General features: G+C 44.1%; 1 protein-coding gene across 2 annotated transcripts; it reads left to right on the forward strand.

Annotated features, from left to right (window-relative positions):
• The first annotated feature begins 2,405 nt into the window (after positions 1–2,405).
• LOC134344750 (GPI mannosyltransferase 4-like) lies at positions 2,406–8,984 on the forward strand. 2 transcript variants are annotated; one of them, XM_063044835.1, is made up of 3 exons: positions 2,406–2,488; positions 5,451–5,606; positions 6,786–8,984. In XM_063044835.1, exons 2-3 carry the CDS (start codon positions 5,489–5,491, stop codon positions 8,414–8,416), a joined length of 1,749 nt encoding a protein of 582 aa, XP_062900905.1. In that variant the 5' UTR covers positions 2,406–2,488; positions 5,451–5,488; the 3' UTR covers positions 8,417–8,984. The 2 variants fall into 2 exon arrangements, with proteins under 2 accessions (XP_062900905.1, XP_062900906.1); XM_063044836.1 differs by having other exon boundaries at positions 2,430–2,474.
• The last annotated feature ends 7,190 nt before the right edge of the window (positions 8,985–16,174 follow it).

Here is a 16,174-nt window from a genome sequence, read left to right on the forward strand (position 1 = left end):
AAACTATGGTTAGTGGTTCCTTAAGGTTATGTTAGCTGGGGGAGGTAGTGGGGATAAGCTCCCATTACATATTAAATGCTCCCAATGGCATGTGACTTAAGTAGCCTCTGACAAGTGAGAGGTATTTATGTCTGGCTTCGCTACCAAGCCCAGCAAAACCATTTCTACAGACAGGAAAAGGGGCAAAGGCAGATTACTGGTGCCTTAAAACCAGTTGCTTTGGGCAGATGGGGTTCATCCGCTGTGGTTGGCAGCTCATCTAGGGGAAGGAAAACTCTGAACTCAAACCTCCGCTGCCTTGTGGCTATACCAACTCATGGGGAAGACTTCGGGAGTAAACCCTGAGGAAAAATCCAGAGCTGGAATCCTTAAAACAGTTCAAGGTAGAGTTCAACATGGATGGGCAACTCCTGCGACGCCGCTGGTGCTAAACCATATCAGTCTCTGCCGTTCCTTTGGATCCATCAGCTACGTGGAGGAGACCCTGCTGCTCCGGCAACAGCTTGTACATCACGTAAGCAGCTAGGGCACAATATCCATGTCAAGAGGACATATTGCCCAACATATATCAATCTTTCCCTGATGGTTATGATCATGCATGTTGGCCTGTTTAAACAAACTACAGTATTGAGGAGTATAAAATGTGTCATATATTCTTGTTTAAAATATGACCCATTTCATCATAAGTATATTTTAAAATTTGTAAGTATTGTAAGTATTTAAAGTATAAAATTAATGTTGAGCATGTAGTGGAAAAAAAGTATGACTTTACTGACTGGAAGGGTTATGAAAAGTGATGGTGAAGTAAGCTGATTATCATCAATATATTCTAGAGATGGAAACCAATGGAATGGTTTTGGATAGCATGGGACAAAATCATCCAAAATAACTGCATTGGGGATAAAAATCAACAATCAGAGGTAATAATGCAGCTTTGGGAGGAAAAGCTTTTACTATTGAATCTCCATCCTAATGAAGGACTGGAGACCAAACAAGATTAAAGTTTGTTAATTTTTAATACTAATTAGTTTGAAATTCAACCCTAATTAACAGCCTTGTTCTTATGCTACAGTGATGTTAATGTTATATTTTCCAGCAACAGCTATCTTTATCTTGATAATTGTGAAAAATACGCAGTAACGAGAAAGAAGACCAGGAATATTACCTTTACTTAAAATACCCCTAGCTGCCTCTCACTTGAATGTGATCGAGGTCTAAGGAAGCAAACAGATGATAAATGTGAGACCTGTTTTACTAAGTAACAAAGTCATCCATTGTAACGGCTGAACTTGTTCTGAGGGTCGGTCTTTAATAATTAAGAATTAAAATTTGTCATTCTGACTCACTGATGGTATAACTTCAATTTTTCTTAATGCACTGCTGCGTGAAACCCGTAATATAAAAGTGTTCTGAAGCTCTTTTCCCCGTTTCTATAACTTTTCCTAACACTTAGGTTAAACGTACACCGAGGAACGTTCCAACAGAGTGGGAATGAGGCGTTCACGCACTACATTGGTTTCTCATGAAACTCACTGGACTGAAAGTTTACTGTTACTTTCTGCGCTGCGGCTGCCCGACTGCGGAATATTTTCCAACACTGTTTTATTTCATATTTCAGGCATTACTGCATGTTGAGGGTGGTGATAGGTCCTGATTATGCGACCACTGACACCAGTCTTTGAAGCGTAGTGATAATGACTGGGGTCAGTCACCCGTCACGTAAAGACATGGCCCAAAAAAGGAGGCAATGGCAAATCACTTCTGCAGAAAAATTTGCCCTGAACAACCATGCTCGCCTGCGACACACCACACGGCACATAACGAATGAGACGACACGTTGACTCGTTAATTAGCTTTTTTTATTTTGAGGAAACAGTTTTAATTCCATTACCTTCAAACTTTTAAAATGCTGTGTATATACTTTAAAAACACACACGCTTAAAAGCAATTGCGTCCAGCACGGGGCAATTTCTATACTGTATCACGACCTGTTCGGTTCATGTTAGTTTCCCTTCTCTTCTCCCCCGCTTTTATTAATCCGGCTCGTCCTATCAACGTGCCGAACCTATGGGACAGAATACTGTTGACCCTCATGTCAGGCGGTCTTTATAAACTTGGAAAACTCCAATATTACAGTATTTATCGGAGATCAACGACAGTCTGAACCTGCCAGCTGCTCTTTTCCCTTGAGAGTGTTGATCAAAATCTCGCTTCGGCATGAATACAACAAAAGGTCAGTCATGAAAACAGAAAGCTCAGCCCGTTTCTTGTCGGCAGGGAACTAAATCGCCCCCGTTGAACGTGCGCCTTTAAAGTCTTCTTGCCATCCCCTTGACAACTACGCAGGTAGAGCGCCATGACGTCAAGATCAAACAGCCAATCAAGATGATCGTATTTGAATCTATGTACGCGGCCCTTACGTTTGTTCTTCCGCAGCCAGCTGTCCCGCTCCCGATGTCGGGTGTCGGTCAGAGGTAATATTGGCGAGGTGGGTAACAATGACGGCCACATGGCAGTACGACAGGGAGGGAAGCGCTACAGGTGTCCCTTCCGCATTGCCACAGGCTTTTAGTCTCTTTCCCCTTTCGCTGGGCACATGACTGCCCTGCCCAGAGGAAGGCTTAAACATCAGCAGTGGGGCAGGTTCTCCATGTCGGTATACCTATCACCCAGCGAGTGGACAAGGTGTACACTGGAAGTCTACACCGTTGTATTCTCGGCATTGCTGCAAGCTCTTATTTGCAATAATTGAAAGAACTTCTTGTGGTCATTGTTGGAATGCAAGAGAAATACACAGTAAGCTCTCACACACGGCCCTATAAAAATGGACAAACAGTTTGAGGGTCCGTTGTTGGCATTTCTTTCGTTTCTGAAATGTAGAGTCAAAGAATATGATGTTGAATTGTCCTGTTAAATGATGGAGCAGGCTGATCCTGTTTCCTTTATTCTTATAACGCAAACGATAGGAATTCTGCAGATGTTGGAAATTCAAGCAACACACATCAAAGTTGCTGGTGCATGCAGCAGGCCAGGCAGCATCTCTAAGAAGAGGTACAGTCGACGTCTTTGCCTGAAACGTCGACTGTACCTTTTCCTTTATTCTTATGATAGAGTGTCATGGGATGTTTTGCATCCACCTAGCAAGACAGGGCTTTGGTTTATTGGCTTCTCACAATACAGCACTTCCTGACAGGTGTCATCCAAGACTTCTGATGTTGATGAAATAGCCATCAAAAGAACTAAACCTAAAGCTGTAAAATTATTTGCTGCCCAGCACAATTTTCTTTTAGTTTCTGATTGGACTATTGTGCCGCAAGACCTATCATTACTGACTAACTCCTTGGTGTGGCTGATTTGTACAACAATATGTCCCACATTGCAAGGACTTGTTCAGCAAGCAATGTACTTGTCTAGATTTCTGGTATAGTCCCAGGTATAATTGTGGAATAAAAGTAGTTCAGTGGCGTCTCTTGGATCTCCTGTGACTTTCATGTTCCAACAACTTGCTTTATTTTGTCACATGATCTGTCTGCTGAGTTTATTCTTTCTCCTGATCACGTAGCCAGTCAAATCTTGCTTTATTAATTACATAGTAATTAACAGCTGACACAATAATTGAATTTAACTGTACTTTTAACTAAATAAAACATCCATTGTAGCTTATTAGAGCCTTCAAATAAAATTGGACTTCAAACCATACAGGAATTTTTTAAAGCATCTTCAGGGAGATGAAAGAAACGTGCCAGTTTGAAGTTGTGATTTCAGAATCTAGCTGTGAACATTCAGTTCATGGTGTGTGGTTAAAAGAGGGCCAAGAGGCTAGAATTTGAAGAGCACATTCATCTTAACAGTTTACAGGGCTGGTTGTTAGAGTGATGGGATAATACCATAGAAAGTTCTGAAACAGAAATGAGAATTTCAAAATTGATGTTTTGCATTACCTCAAACTAAATTATGCAAGCAGCAATATTCCTGTAATGCAAATGGATCTTGGAGTAGTATAAAGTGTGAACTTGGTTAGGTAATTCAGCTTTCCGTTTGAGGAGAGTGCAAGTTTCTATAGGGTCAAATGTGAGAGCCTGAATACGTAAGCACTGGAAGACTAAAGTCTGAAAGAGGCAAAAGGAATGAGTAAAGATTTCATCAAGAAATAAAAGATGTGAGCAGAAATGTGCAATGAAATGAAAGTGGAAATAGTTGTTGAGTGGAAAAACTAAGAGATAACCAGGCATCAAAGTCCCTCCCCGATTCTTGAATCCAAGGATTGTGTATGGAGTTGTATAGATACAATTTATTCATGTTGCTTGAATTCTGACATTGTTGGGCAGCTATTTATATTTTTCATAAAGATTTCATGGCAAAGGCAGGGCGAGTGGAGAGGAGGAGAGGCAGATTTCAGGCCTGTCCACCTAAACCGAGAGCGAGGTTTGATCGATCCAAGCTCCAGGCCAAATTGGAAAGGTCAAATATGAGTGGAATTGTGGTGGTGGTGTCTAGGCCCGGAGTGTATCGATGTGCCAGGGCCCGGGTCTGAGTGTGAGGAACGACCTAATGTTTGGATGCTTTAAGCGCTGGTTCAGATTGATTGAAAAGGCAGGGTGTCAGGAAAGAAGCAAAAGTCGGGATGGAGCTGCTGGCTACTCTGCGACTTTTACTTGGCTCTGCGCTGAACTTTGGCTTAGGCTGTGGCCTGCTGTGGGCTTTATGTCTATGGACTCACTTTTGTTCTGAATGTTATTTGCTTATTTTTATTGTTTGTAGGATTTGTTTCTTTTCTATCTCCACATTCGATTTTTGATGGTCTTTTTTATGTGTTCTTTTAGATTTCTTTGCTTTTTGGAAGCCTGTAAAGAGATGAATCTCAAGCTTGTATAATGTCTTCATACTTGATAATAAATGTTCTTTGAACCACGTAAAAAGATGTTAATATTTCAGAGCAGGGAACCTTGTTATTACGCTTTAACCATCAGGCTTCTGAAGCAGAGTGAATAACTTCACTCACCTGACTGCTGTACTGGATCAATGATGGACTCATTTTCAAAGACTCTGCAATTCATGTTCTCAGTATTATTTATTGTATTTGCACAAATTGTCATCTTTTGCACATTGATTGTTAGTCTTTGGGGCTAGTTTTTTATTGATTCTATTGCATTTCTTTGTTCTATTGTAAATGCTGGAAAGAAAATGAATCTCGGTAGTATATAATGACACGTACATATTTTGAAAATAAATTTACTTTGAACTTTGGTTCTGCTCTTGGTTTTCTCTCCTCATGCATACTGCTGACCTGGTTAGTGTATAGAGCTTTGTTGTTTGATTTCATAGATTAGGAGGACTTGTCTTAATCTTTTGTTAAAACATAAACATATACTTCCTAAAAGTGTTACAAATCGATGCATTATTACTTTGTTACATATGAACTAATAAGATATGCATTTGTTTTTGAACAGCATGCGGCAGTTTGGTATTCTACAGTAAGGTGTACAGAATGGCGCTCAAATTATTGTGGCTGGCTCTTGGTGTGGTCAGGGTACTATGGTGTTTAGCACCACAAACTGGCTACATACATCCTGATGAATTTTTTCAATCTCCAGAGATTATGGCAGGTAAAGCAGTTGATGCACTTGTTTTAGTGTTTTCTCCCTTGCTAATAACTTGCTTCTGTTTGTTCTTTCCCAATTAAATCCCTTCGTCTGCCTTGCCTTCACAAAGACTGACATCAGTTGGCACCGCATGCTGTCAACTGCATTATTTTGGGTTCCTGGACCTTTTGCTTTGTTTTACTACCTGTCGGCAACTTGTTTAATTTCACAGGCCAGTTTAAAACCATTGCCGTCATTAGTAATATTTTATCTGCAAAATTCCTTCCAGTTAATGCATGGAATAATAATCTTGAACTGAAATGCTGCTCGGTAACAGTGTCATAACATTTAGTTACAGCCTTTAATGCCTCCCCTAATTCTCCCTGCAGCTTAATGTTTTGTATGTCTACTTCCCATTTCCAGTGTTATTTGTTTTTTAGTTCCATTTCTTTGTGTGTATTTCATTGATGTCATTAAATATGAAGGGATATGTAAAGTGATAGTGACATTTCATAAATAGTGTGACGCAGTAAACCTTGCATCCTTTATTAAAATGCTCAATCTTTTTTTCTGTTTTCATCCCCTTATGCTTGTAAACAAACTGGATTATGATTTTTGTAATATTTTGCTAGGATGAGGCCTCAATGAAGCCACAATCAAAAAGAGTAGGGAAGCCAAGAAGATAAATCAGGATCAGGCAAAGTGATGTATTTAAAAAAATATATAGGAAGAAATGAAGAAAGAAATGGCTTTCTTATTTTTGAAGCTCAGGAGAAGAGTTAATTCAAGTAGGAGATGGACCAATTAATTTCAATCTTAATGCAGTAAAAAGACTAATTGTGGAAAGTAGTAAGAAAGCAACACCAAAGATTAATAAGCATATTGATTTAGTACATAAAAATTGCTTTGCATGCAGCTTAGGTTCCAAAGGTCAGAAGAGAATCATCAATAAAATGACTAGCATTATATCCTCTTTCTTTGATAAGGAAGAGAAAATGAGAACTAAAAAATAAAGTCTTCATGGAACCAGTTTTAGCGGTAGATGAGGCAATTTCATTAGGGGCCAGAGGAATTACTGAGATCAAGAACTGAAGGAGATTGAGTTAATCTCAAAGGTAAGTGGGTAATATATTGGATATTGTTGCTTCTGGACTGCATATCAATATAATATGCTTATATTGAATTCATTTTTTTTCTTTACAGGTGATATTTTGAATCTCAAAACGTTTCGTACTTGGGAATTTAATACCAGTTACCCCTGCAGATCAGTACTTTTCCCATTGGTCACCACAGGCTTTTCATTTACAGTACTTAAAGCCTTAAACAATAGTGGCCTTTTTGGTAACATCATAAACAGTTACACTTTATTGGTTTTCCCCAGGTTCTGCCTAACATGCCTCTCCTTTGTATTGGACTATTCTGTATACCAATTAGCCTGGGTCTGGAGAGTAGATCCTTGGAAGGCTTTAACGCTGCTAGGTGGGTCACATGTCATGTTGGTTTTTTACACTAGAACATTTTCAAATGTTATAGAAGCAGATTTGTTTGCATTGCTTCTGTTGTTGGTCACTATCGACACAAAGCAAGCAAATGTGGGCCCAGATTCTGGAAAAAAGGACAGAAGGAAAAATAAACATATTGGGATTGTTTTAGCTGCTGGGTTTTTCAATAGGCCCACATTCATTGCTTATGCTTTAGTGCCGATGTTCCTGTGGCATTTTTGTGATCAGAAAGGGACATTTCAGTTCAGTTTAAATCGTTTTATGACAAATTGTGTTAGCATTTTGATTTCTGCAACTGCAACCAGTTTTCTTTTCATTATGACAGATGCACTATATTTTGGGTCATTGTTGTCCAAATGGGACTGGGTTTTGAAAGATGGGAACACTATGTACAAACATATTGTTGATATAAGCCAACATTTAGTTTTAACTCCTGTCAATCTTATTTTGTATAACTTAGATCAAAAAAGCCTTATTGCACATGGGAGTCACCCTTGGTTTACACACTTAATACTGAATAGCTTTCTACTGTTTGGTGGCCTTCATTTGTCTGCTGTTGTATCTGGTATCAAAATGATGATCAGCAAGTTTGCCTACAAAGCCAGCTCTTACACGTCTTGCAAAAAACAATCCGAAAAGAAATTGTTGGCACAGCTTTCTCTTGCTTCCCATTCTGATGTGTATTTGTTCCTTGTCTATTTAATCCCCATCATTATTCTGTCTTTGTTTAGTCATCAGGAACCAAGATATATTAGTCCACTCATTGTGCCACTTGTTATTCTCAGTGCTCCAAAATGTAATATGTTCCAATGGAAAGTTATCATAGTCCTGTTTAATATCTTGGGGTCACTGCTATTTGGCTGTTTGCACCAAGGTGGTCTAATTCCTTCTCTGTCCTACTTGGAGAAAATTCTTCATTCAAGGAATCATGGGGTGAAGCAGTATGAGTATGATTTGGTATTTTACCATACCTACATGCCTCCAAGGTATCTTCTGAACTTTAAACCAAATGAAGAGTTCATCAGAGTCATTGACCTGTCCGGGTCTGACGTGCAGGTGCTGAACAGCACAGTGAAAGGGCTGCTTGACAATAGCTATTCCAAACACATTGGAAAGAATCAGGAAAAGACTATCTATATCATTGCGCCGGGTACTGTTCAAAGTGATATTGAAAACTGTGGATTCTATTGGAAAACTGTGAAGTCCTTCTTTCCTCATTTAACTATGGAAGATCCTCCTCACATTCCTTCTCTTCTGTCGAAAAATGGATTAAGCCAGCTGAGTCTTTACATTTTTGAGGTGGATATACTGTCAAAGAACACGGAAACCTAGTTCTATGTTTTCCTATCATCTGTTGTACAGTTAACTGTCCTGAAACATGGATTTATTGTAAAAGACCTTGAATGTTTTAACAGAACTTCAAGTTACTTCACCTCATTTGAAGTCTCAACACGACAGAATAACCATGTTTAAAGATTTGTCATTTTAACAAATCATAGAATTACTGTGCAAAAGAAATGGAGGGAAAATATTTGGTTTCTACAAACTCAATCAAGATATTTGGAAAATATAATGATACTGTATAATATGGTGCTCCAGGGTAGTATGCAATGGTACATATATGTTTATATAACCTGTAGTATAATTTGCTGGTTTTGGGGGTTGATGGGGGTTGCAAATCCTTTGCAGAAGAAAGCTTATCACTCTGGTAGTAAATCAACTTGAAGTATGTTCTGCTATATAATGATGTGCGATGGAAGGATGGAAGAATGACAGACATAAAAGTGGATTTCTGCTGGGATAAGGTGTTTTGTATTTTGGGGAATAAAATTACAATACAGAAAAAGAAATTGACTTGTATCTTAGTAAGTTTCGGTGATATAAGTTTGTTGAGTGTACAAATGAGGTGTCCAAAGTTACTTTAATAAATATCTATGAATAGATATACATATTTATAGACAAATATGATCACTGTTTTAGAACATAGATACCTACAGCACATTACAGGCCCTTTGACCCACAATGTTGTGCTGACTATTGACATACTCTAGAAACTGCCTAGAATTAACCTACTGCATAGCCATGTACTTTTCTAAGCTCTGTGTACCTATCTAAGAGTCTCTTAAAAGACCCTATTGGATCCACCTCCACCACTGCCACTGGCAGTGCATTCCACACACCTACCACTCTCATGGACACTGATTCCAAGATATCTCTGATCCTTCACACTGCCATTACAATTCTAATTAATACTATATTCTGTCTTCAAATTTGAACCACTTCACACTTAACTGAGTTGAACTTCATCTGCCACTTCTCAGCTCAGTTCTACATCCTATCGATGTCCGGCTGTAACCTCTGACAACCCTCCAGACTATCCACAACACCCCCAACCTCTGTGTCATCAGCAAACTCACTAACCCACCTTTCTACTTCATCCAGGTCATTTATAAAAATCACAAAGAGGAGGGGTCCCAGAACAGATCCCTGCAGAACACCACTGGTCACTGTACTCCATGCAGAATATGAACCATCCACAACCACCCTTTGCCTTCTGTGGGCAAGCCAATTCTGGATCCACAAAGCAAGATCTCCTTGGATCCCATGCGCCCTTACTTTCTGAATGAACCTTGTATGGCCTTACTGAAATCCATAAATACTACATCCACTGCTCTACCTTCATCAATATGTTTTGTTACATAATCAAAGAATTCAATCAGGCTCATAAGGCATGACCTGCCCTTTACAAAGCCATGCTGACTATCCCTAATCAGATTAGGTCTCTCCAAATGCTCATAAGTCCTGGCTCTTGGGATCTTAAACAACTTGCCCACCACTGAAGTCAGACTCACTGGTCTATAATTTCCTGGGTTACCTCTACTCCCCATCTTGAAGAAAGGAACAACATTTGCAACACTCCAATCCTCCGGTACTTCTCCAGTCCTTATTGATGATGTAAAGATCATCTCCTGAGGTTCAATAATCTCCACTGTTCCCTGGGGTATATCCTGTACAGTCCTGGCAACTTATCTAACTTAATACTTTTCAAAAGCTCCAGCACATCCTCTTTCTTAATGTATATATGCTCAAGTGTTTTGTCTGCTGCAAGTTATCCCCACAGTTGCCAAGGTCTGAAGCAAAGTATTAAATACCTCCGCTACCTCCTCCGTCTCCATGTACATGTTACCACTATCGCACCTGATTGTTCCTATTCTCATACGGCTCACCCTCTTGCTCTTCACGTACTTGTAGAATACCTTGGGGGTTTTCCTTAATCCTGCTCACCAAGGCCTTCTCATGGCCCCTTCTAGCTCTCCTGATTTTATTCTTAAACTCCTTCCTGGCAACCTTGTAATTTTTTGAACTCTATCAGTACTAGTTTCTTGAACCTTTTGCAAGCTTTTCTTTTCTTCTTAACTAGATTTTTCACTTCCTTTGTACACCATGTTTCTTTTACCCTACCATCCTTTTCCTACCTCAATGGAACATACCTATGCAGAACTCCATGCAAATATTTCCTGAACAATTGCCACATTTCTGCTGTGCATTCCCTTGAGAACATTTGCTCCCAATTTAGGTTCCCAAGTTCCTGCCTAATTGCATTATACTTCCCCCTACCCCAATTAAATGTTTTCCCAAATTGCTTTACTATGTACTCTAATGATTTGAGTACGTATGTCAGAGGTATTATTCGCAACTCTGCAGATGACATGAAGATCAGTGTTGTAGATAGCGATCGGGATAGTCGGAGGTTACAGGATAATATTAATCATTTGATGAATTGCAATGGCAAATGGACTTTAATCCTAATAAGTGTGAGGTAAGATATGTTTGGCAGGACTCTTAAGGGTAAGATATAGATAATGAATGATAGAACCTGAAGCAATATTGAATAACTTCAATATTGAAGTAGAATGTCAGTGTACAAATACCAGGATCCCTAAAGGTGAAGTGAGGGTACATACATACATGCACAAGGAGGTCATGGTACAACTTTACGAAAAATTGGTTAAGCCACACATGAAGTACAATTATCATCACACTGATTGTCCTGGAGATGATGCAGAGGAGATTCACCAGGGTATTGTCTGGGATCGAGTGTTAATGTGGATAGGCTGGGCATGTTTTCCTTGGAGCGGAGGGGGTTGAGTATGGTGCCTGATTTGAAGTACACAAAATAATGAGGGGTGTAGATAGTAGGAAACTTCCCTATGGCAGAGGTCTAAAACTAGAGAGCAGTTTTAAGGGGACCCTGAGGAATAACTTTTATCCACACAGGGTAGTGGGGATCTTTAATGCATTTTCTAGGAGGCAGGTATTTTTATAACATTTAAGTATCTGTGGAGGCACATGAATTACCAAAACGGAAGGACATAAGGCCAAGTTCTGGAGAATGGATTAGTATGGATGGGTACTTGATGGCTGACAGAGATGGTGAGCAAAAGAGCCTGCTTTTGTGCTGTATGACTGTTGTTTGTTTCCTTAAGTTATTAGGTATTTGAAGAATGAATTATTTTAAGTCTACAATGCAGTGCTTGAGGATTGTAGCAAGACTGACAAGAACCTAGAAAACTAATAAGGTAAGGGAATCTTTTCAGAAAAGGTCATGCCTCAGATATTATGGATTTTGCATTGTATATATTGACCTGAGGTTTTTTAGGTTATGGCACTTCATATCAGAAAAGATTACCCTTCTCACAGGAATAGTAATAGACAATTATTCCATTATACTTTACAAGTTGACTTGAGACTAGTTTTGTTTTTATAATGAATGACAATATATGTACAATAACCATTGAGAGATTGCTAGCAGTTTATCAGTAATTGGGATTACAGGTTAAATCTCTCTTGTCTTCCGTTGTCGGGATTTTGTCACTGAGGCAGAGATTCATGTGTATGTCCTCTAACCTGATTTATTGCATTCAGTACTCACCATATGGGTTCAGGTACTGCAGTGTACTTTGCTTCCCAGAAACATGGCTCACCAATCAGATGCAGCACTGCAGCCCATGGGCTTCACCATCCACCAAAAAGACAGGGCATCTGAGTCCTAAAGGTTGAAGAGGTGGTGTATGCTTTATGATTAACTCATCGTGGTGCACTGCCATGGTTGACCTGTCTCAATCCTGCTCACAGTGCCTGGAACATCTAGTGGTCAAGTGTCGTCCATTTTATCTGCTGAGGGAGTTTTTCACCATCATCCTGGTAACAGTGTACATTCCGCCTCAGGCCAATGTCAACCAGGTACTGGAGGAGCTGAGCACCATGATCAGCAGTCATAAAACAGCACACCCTAATGCCTTCCCTAACACTGTGGGGGATTTTAACCAGGCCAGCTTGACCAACATATCACTTGTGGAACCGAACAGGCCAATACACTAGACTACTGATATACTGTAGCGATGTGCTACACACAGTGCTAGAATAACCACACGGAGTTGGTGAGTTGGAGTTGTGATGAAAGAGATTTATTCAAACTTCGCGGCCCGCTTTAAAGCCTTCCCGTTCCCGCCCTCCCTGGGTGGGACTACTGTGGGGAATGCATATTCCCAGACCCTTTCTGCGCACGGGATTTTCCCCCTGCTGGTGAAGATGGCCTGGCGCCCTTTTTGCTGCCGGCCCTCTGCCTGCGCGCGCTGTTTCCTGAGCCGGTTCGTGAGTGCCAGAAAGTGGGTCGCCACATAACCCCCCCCCCCCCCCAGAACCGGCGATACCTTCCCCAATGTCCACAGTCTGGATCGGCCTCTGTTTGGGAGGTCTGCCCCTGCGCCGCAGTGCCTGAGCCTGGACCGGTTGCGCCAAGTCCACATGGGCCGGTTTGAGTCGGTCCACTGTGAAAACCTCCTCTCTCCCCCCAATGTCCAGCACGAACGTGGACCCGTTGTTGCTGATCACCTTAAACGGCCCCTCGTAGGGCCGCTGTAGCGGTGCCCGGTGTCCACCCCGTCGTACAAAAAGAAACTTACAGTTCTGCAGGTCTTTGGGTACGCAGGTCGGGCTCTGTCCGTGCTGTGAAGTGGGGATGGGGGCCAGGTTACCGAGCCTCTCCCGTAGTCTGTCCAGGACTGCTGTGGGTTCTTCCTCTTGCCCCCTTGGGGCTGGTATGAACTCTCCTGGGACGACCAGGGGCGCGCTGTACACCAACTTGGCCGACGAGGTGTGCAGATCCTCCTTGGGCGCTGTGCGGATTCCGAGCAGGACCCAGGGAAGTTCGTCCACCCAGTTAGGCCCCTCCAGGCGGGCCATGAGAGCCGATTTCAGGTGACGGTGGAAGCGCTCCACTAGTCCGTTCGACTGTGGGTGGTAGGCAGTTGTGTGGTGTAGCTGTGTTCCTAGAAGTCTGGCCATAGCCGACCACAGGCTGGAGGTGAACTGGGCGCCCCTGTCAGAGGTAATGTGGGCCGGTACCCCAAAGCGTGCTACCCAGGTTGCGATCAGTGCTCGGGCGCAGGATTCGGAGGTGGTGTCGCTGAGCGGGACTGCCTCTGGCCATCTGGTGAACCGGTCTATCATAGTTAGGAGGTACCGCGCTCCTCGTGACACTGGCAGGGGCCCCACGATACCCACATGGATGTGGTCGAACCTCCGGCAGGTGGGTTCGAACCGCTGCGGTGGAGCCTTGGTGTGCCGCTGCACCTTGGCCGTTTGGCCATTCACTGACCTGTTTACGAAGTCCATGCCACACGAACCTGTTGGAGACCAGCCGAACAGTTGTCCTGATGGAGGGGTGCGCTAAGTTGTGAATGGATTCGAACACCCGCCGGCGCCAGGCTGCTGGGACGACGGGGCGGGGTTGGCCAGTAGCTGCGTCACATAGTAGGGTCCTCTCACCTGGGCCTACGGGGAGGTCTTGGAGCTGCAAACCGGAGACTGCAGTCCTGTAACTGGGGATCTCAGCGTCTGCCTGCTGTGCCTCTGCCAGCGCTGCATAGTCGACCCCCTGGGACAGGACCTGTATGGTAGGTCTGGAAAGTGCGTCTGCCACGACATTGTTCTTTCCAGAGACATGCCGGATGTCCGTCGTGTACTCGGAGATGTAGGACAGATGTCGCTGCTGGCGGGACGACCAGGGGTCGGACACCTTAGTGAACGCAAAGGTAAGCGGTTTGTGGTCTGTGAACGCGGTGAAGGGCCTACCTTCTAAGAAGTACCTGAAATGCAGGATTGCCAGGTATAGTGCCAATAGCTCCCGGTCGAAAGCACTGTATTTGAGTTCGGGTGGTCGTAGGTGTTTGCTGAAGAACGCCAGGGGTTGCCAGCGACCCTCGATGAGTTGTTCCAGCACTCCACCGACTGCTGTGTTGGATGCGTCCACCGTGAGGGCAGTAGGAACGTCCGTTCTGGGGTGCACTAGCATCGCGGCGTTTGCCAAGGTTCTTTGGTTTTAACGAAAGCGGTTGCGGCCTCTTCGTTCCAGGTAATGTCCTTGCCCTTACCCGACATTAGAGTGAACAAGGGGCGCATGGTTCAGGCTGCTGAGGGGAGGAAACGGTGGTAGAAATTCACCATACCCACGAATTCCTGCAAGCCTTTGATTGTGTTGGGTCGGGGGAAGTGGCGGACCGCGTCTACCTTGGCGGGCAGCGGGGTTGCCCCGTCTTTAGTAATCCTGTGGCCCAGGAAGTCGATGGTGTCGAGTCCGAACTGGCATTTGGCTGGATTGATTGTAAGGCCGAATTCACTCAGGCGGGAGTAGAGATGGCAGAGGTGGGACAGATGCTCCTGCCGACTACTGCTGGCTATGAGGATGTCGTCCAAATAGATGAATGCAAAGTCCAGGTCGCGACCCACCGCGTCCATTAGCCACTGGAAAGTCTGTGCGGCATTCTTTAGACCAAACGGCATTCGGAGGAATTTGAAAAGTCCGAACGGGGTGATAAGTGCTGTTTTGGGGATGTCGTCCGGATGTACAGGGATTTGATGGTATCCCCGGACGAGGTCTACCTTGGAAAAGATCCTTGCGCCGTGTAGGTTTGCTGTGAAGTCTTGAATGTGCGGCACAGGGTAGCGGTCTGGCGTTGTAGCCTCGTTCAGTCTGCGGTAGTCACCGCATGGTCTCCAGTCCCCGGTTGCCTTGGGCACCATGTGAAGGGGGGAGGCCCATGGGCTGTCGGACCGTCGTATGATCCCTAATTCCTCCATCTTCTTGAACTCCTCCTTCGCCAGTCGGAGCTTGTCCGGGGGAAGCCTTCGAGCACGGGCGTGGAGGGGTGGTCCCTGGGTCGGGATGTGGTGCTGTACTCCGTGTCTGGGCATGGCTGCCGTGAACTGCGGTGTCAGTACTGATGGGAAATCTGCCAGGACCCTGGTGAATTCATCGTCGGACAGCGTGATGGAGTCCAGGTGTGGGGCTGGCAACTGTGCTTCACCCAGGGAGAACGTTTGAAAAGTCTTGGCGTGGACTAATCGCTTCCCTTGCAAGTCGACCAGCAGGCTGTGGGCTCGTAGAAAATCTGCCCCCAGCAGTGGTTGGGCCACGGCGGCCAGTGTGAAGTCCCACGTGAACCGGCTGGAGCTGAACTGTAGCCGCACCGTGCGGGTGCCGTAGGTTCGTATTGTGCTGCCATTAGCGGCCCTCAGGGTGGGTCCCGGTTCTCTGTTGCGGGTGTCGTAACTGGTTGGAGGTAAGACGCTGATCTCCGCTCCGGTGTCGACCAAAAAGCGGCGTCCCGACTGCTTGTCCCAGACATACAGGAGGCTGTCCTGATGGCCAGCCGCCGTAGCCATCAGCAGCGGCTGGCCCTGGCGTTTCCCGGGAATTTGCAGGGCGGTCTGCAGCGGCGGGCCTCCGTGCCCCACCGCTGGTGGTAGAAACACCATTGTTCGTTGGGCTCCTCACTCCCGTCGCCGGGTTTTGTAGGCTCTGCTGCCGGGCCTGGTCTGGTCTGTCGTTGGGCACGCGGCTTGGTGATCTGTGCGACGGATGCCCCTCTCTCTTTCCTGGCATTCCACAGCACATCTGCTCGGGCCGCCACCTCCCGGGGGTTGCTGAAATCTGCGTTGGACAGCAGCAGGCGTGTGTCCTCGGGCAGTTGCTCGAGGAACGCCTGCTCAAACATGAGGCAGGGTTTGTGTCCTTCAGCCAGGGCC

Source organism: Mobula hypostoma, chromosome 4 (genome assembly GCF_963921235.1).
Source record: "Mobula hypostoma chromosome 4, sMobHyp1.1, whole genome shotgun sequence".
NCBI classification, from domain to species: Eukaryota; Metazoa; Chordata; class Chondrichthyes; order Myliobatiformes; family Myliobatidae; genus Mobula; species Mobula hypostoma.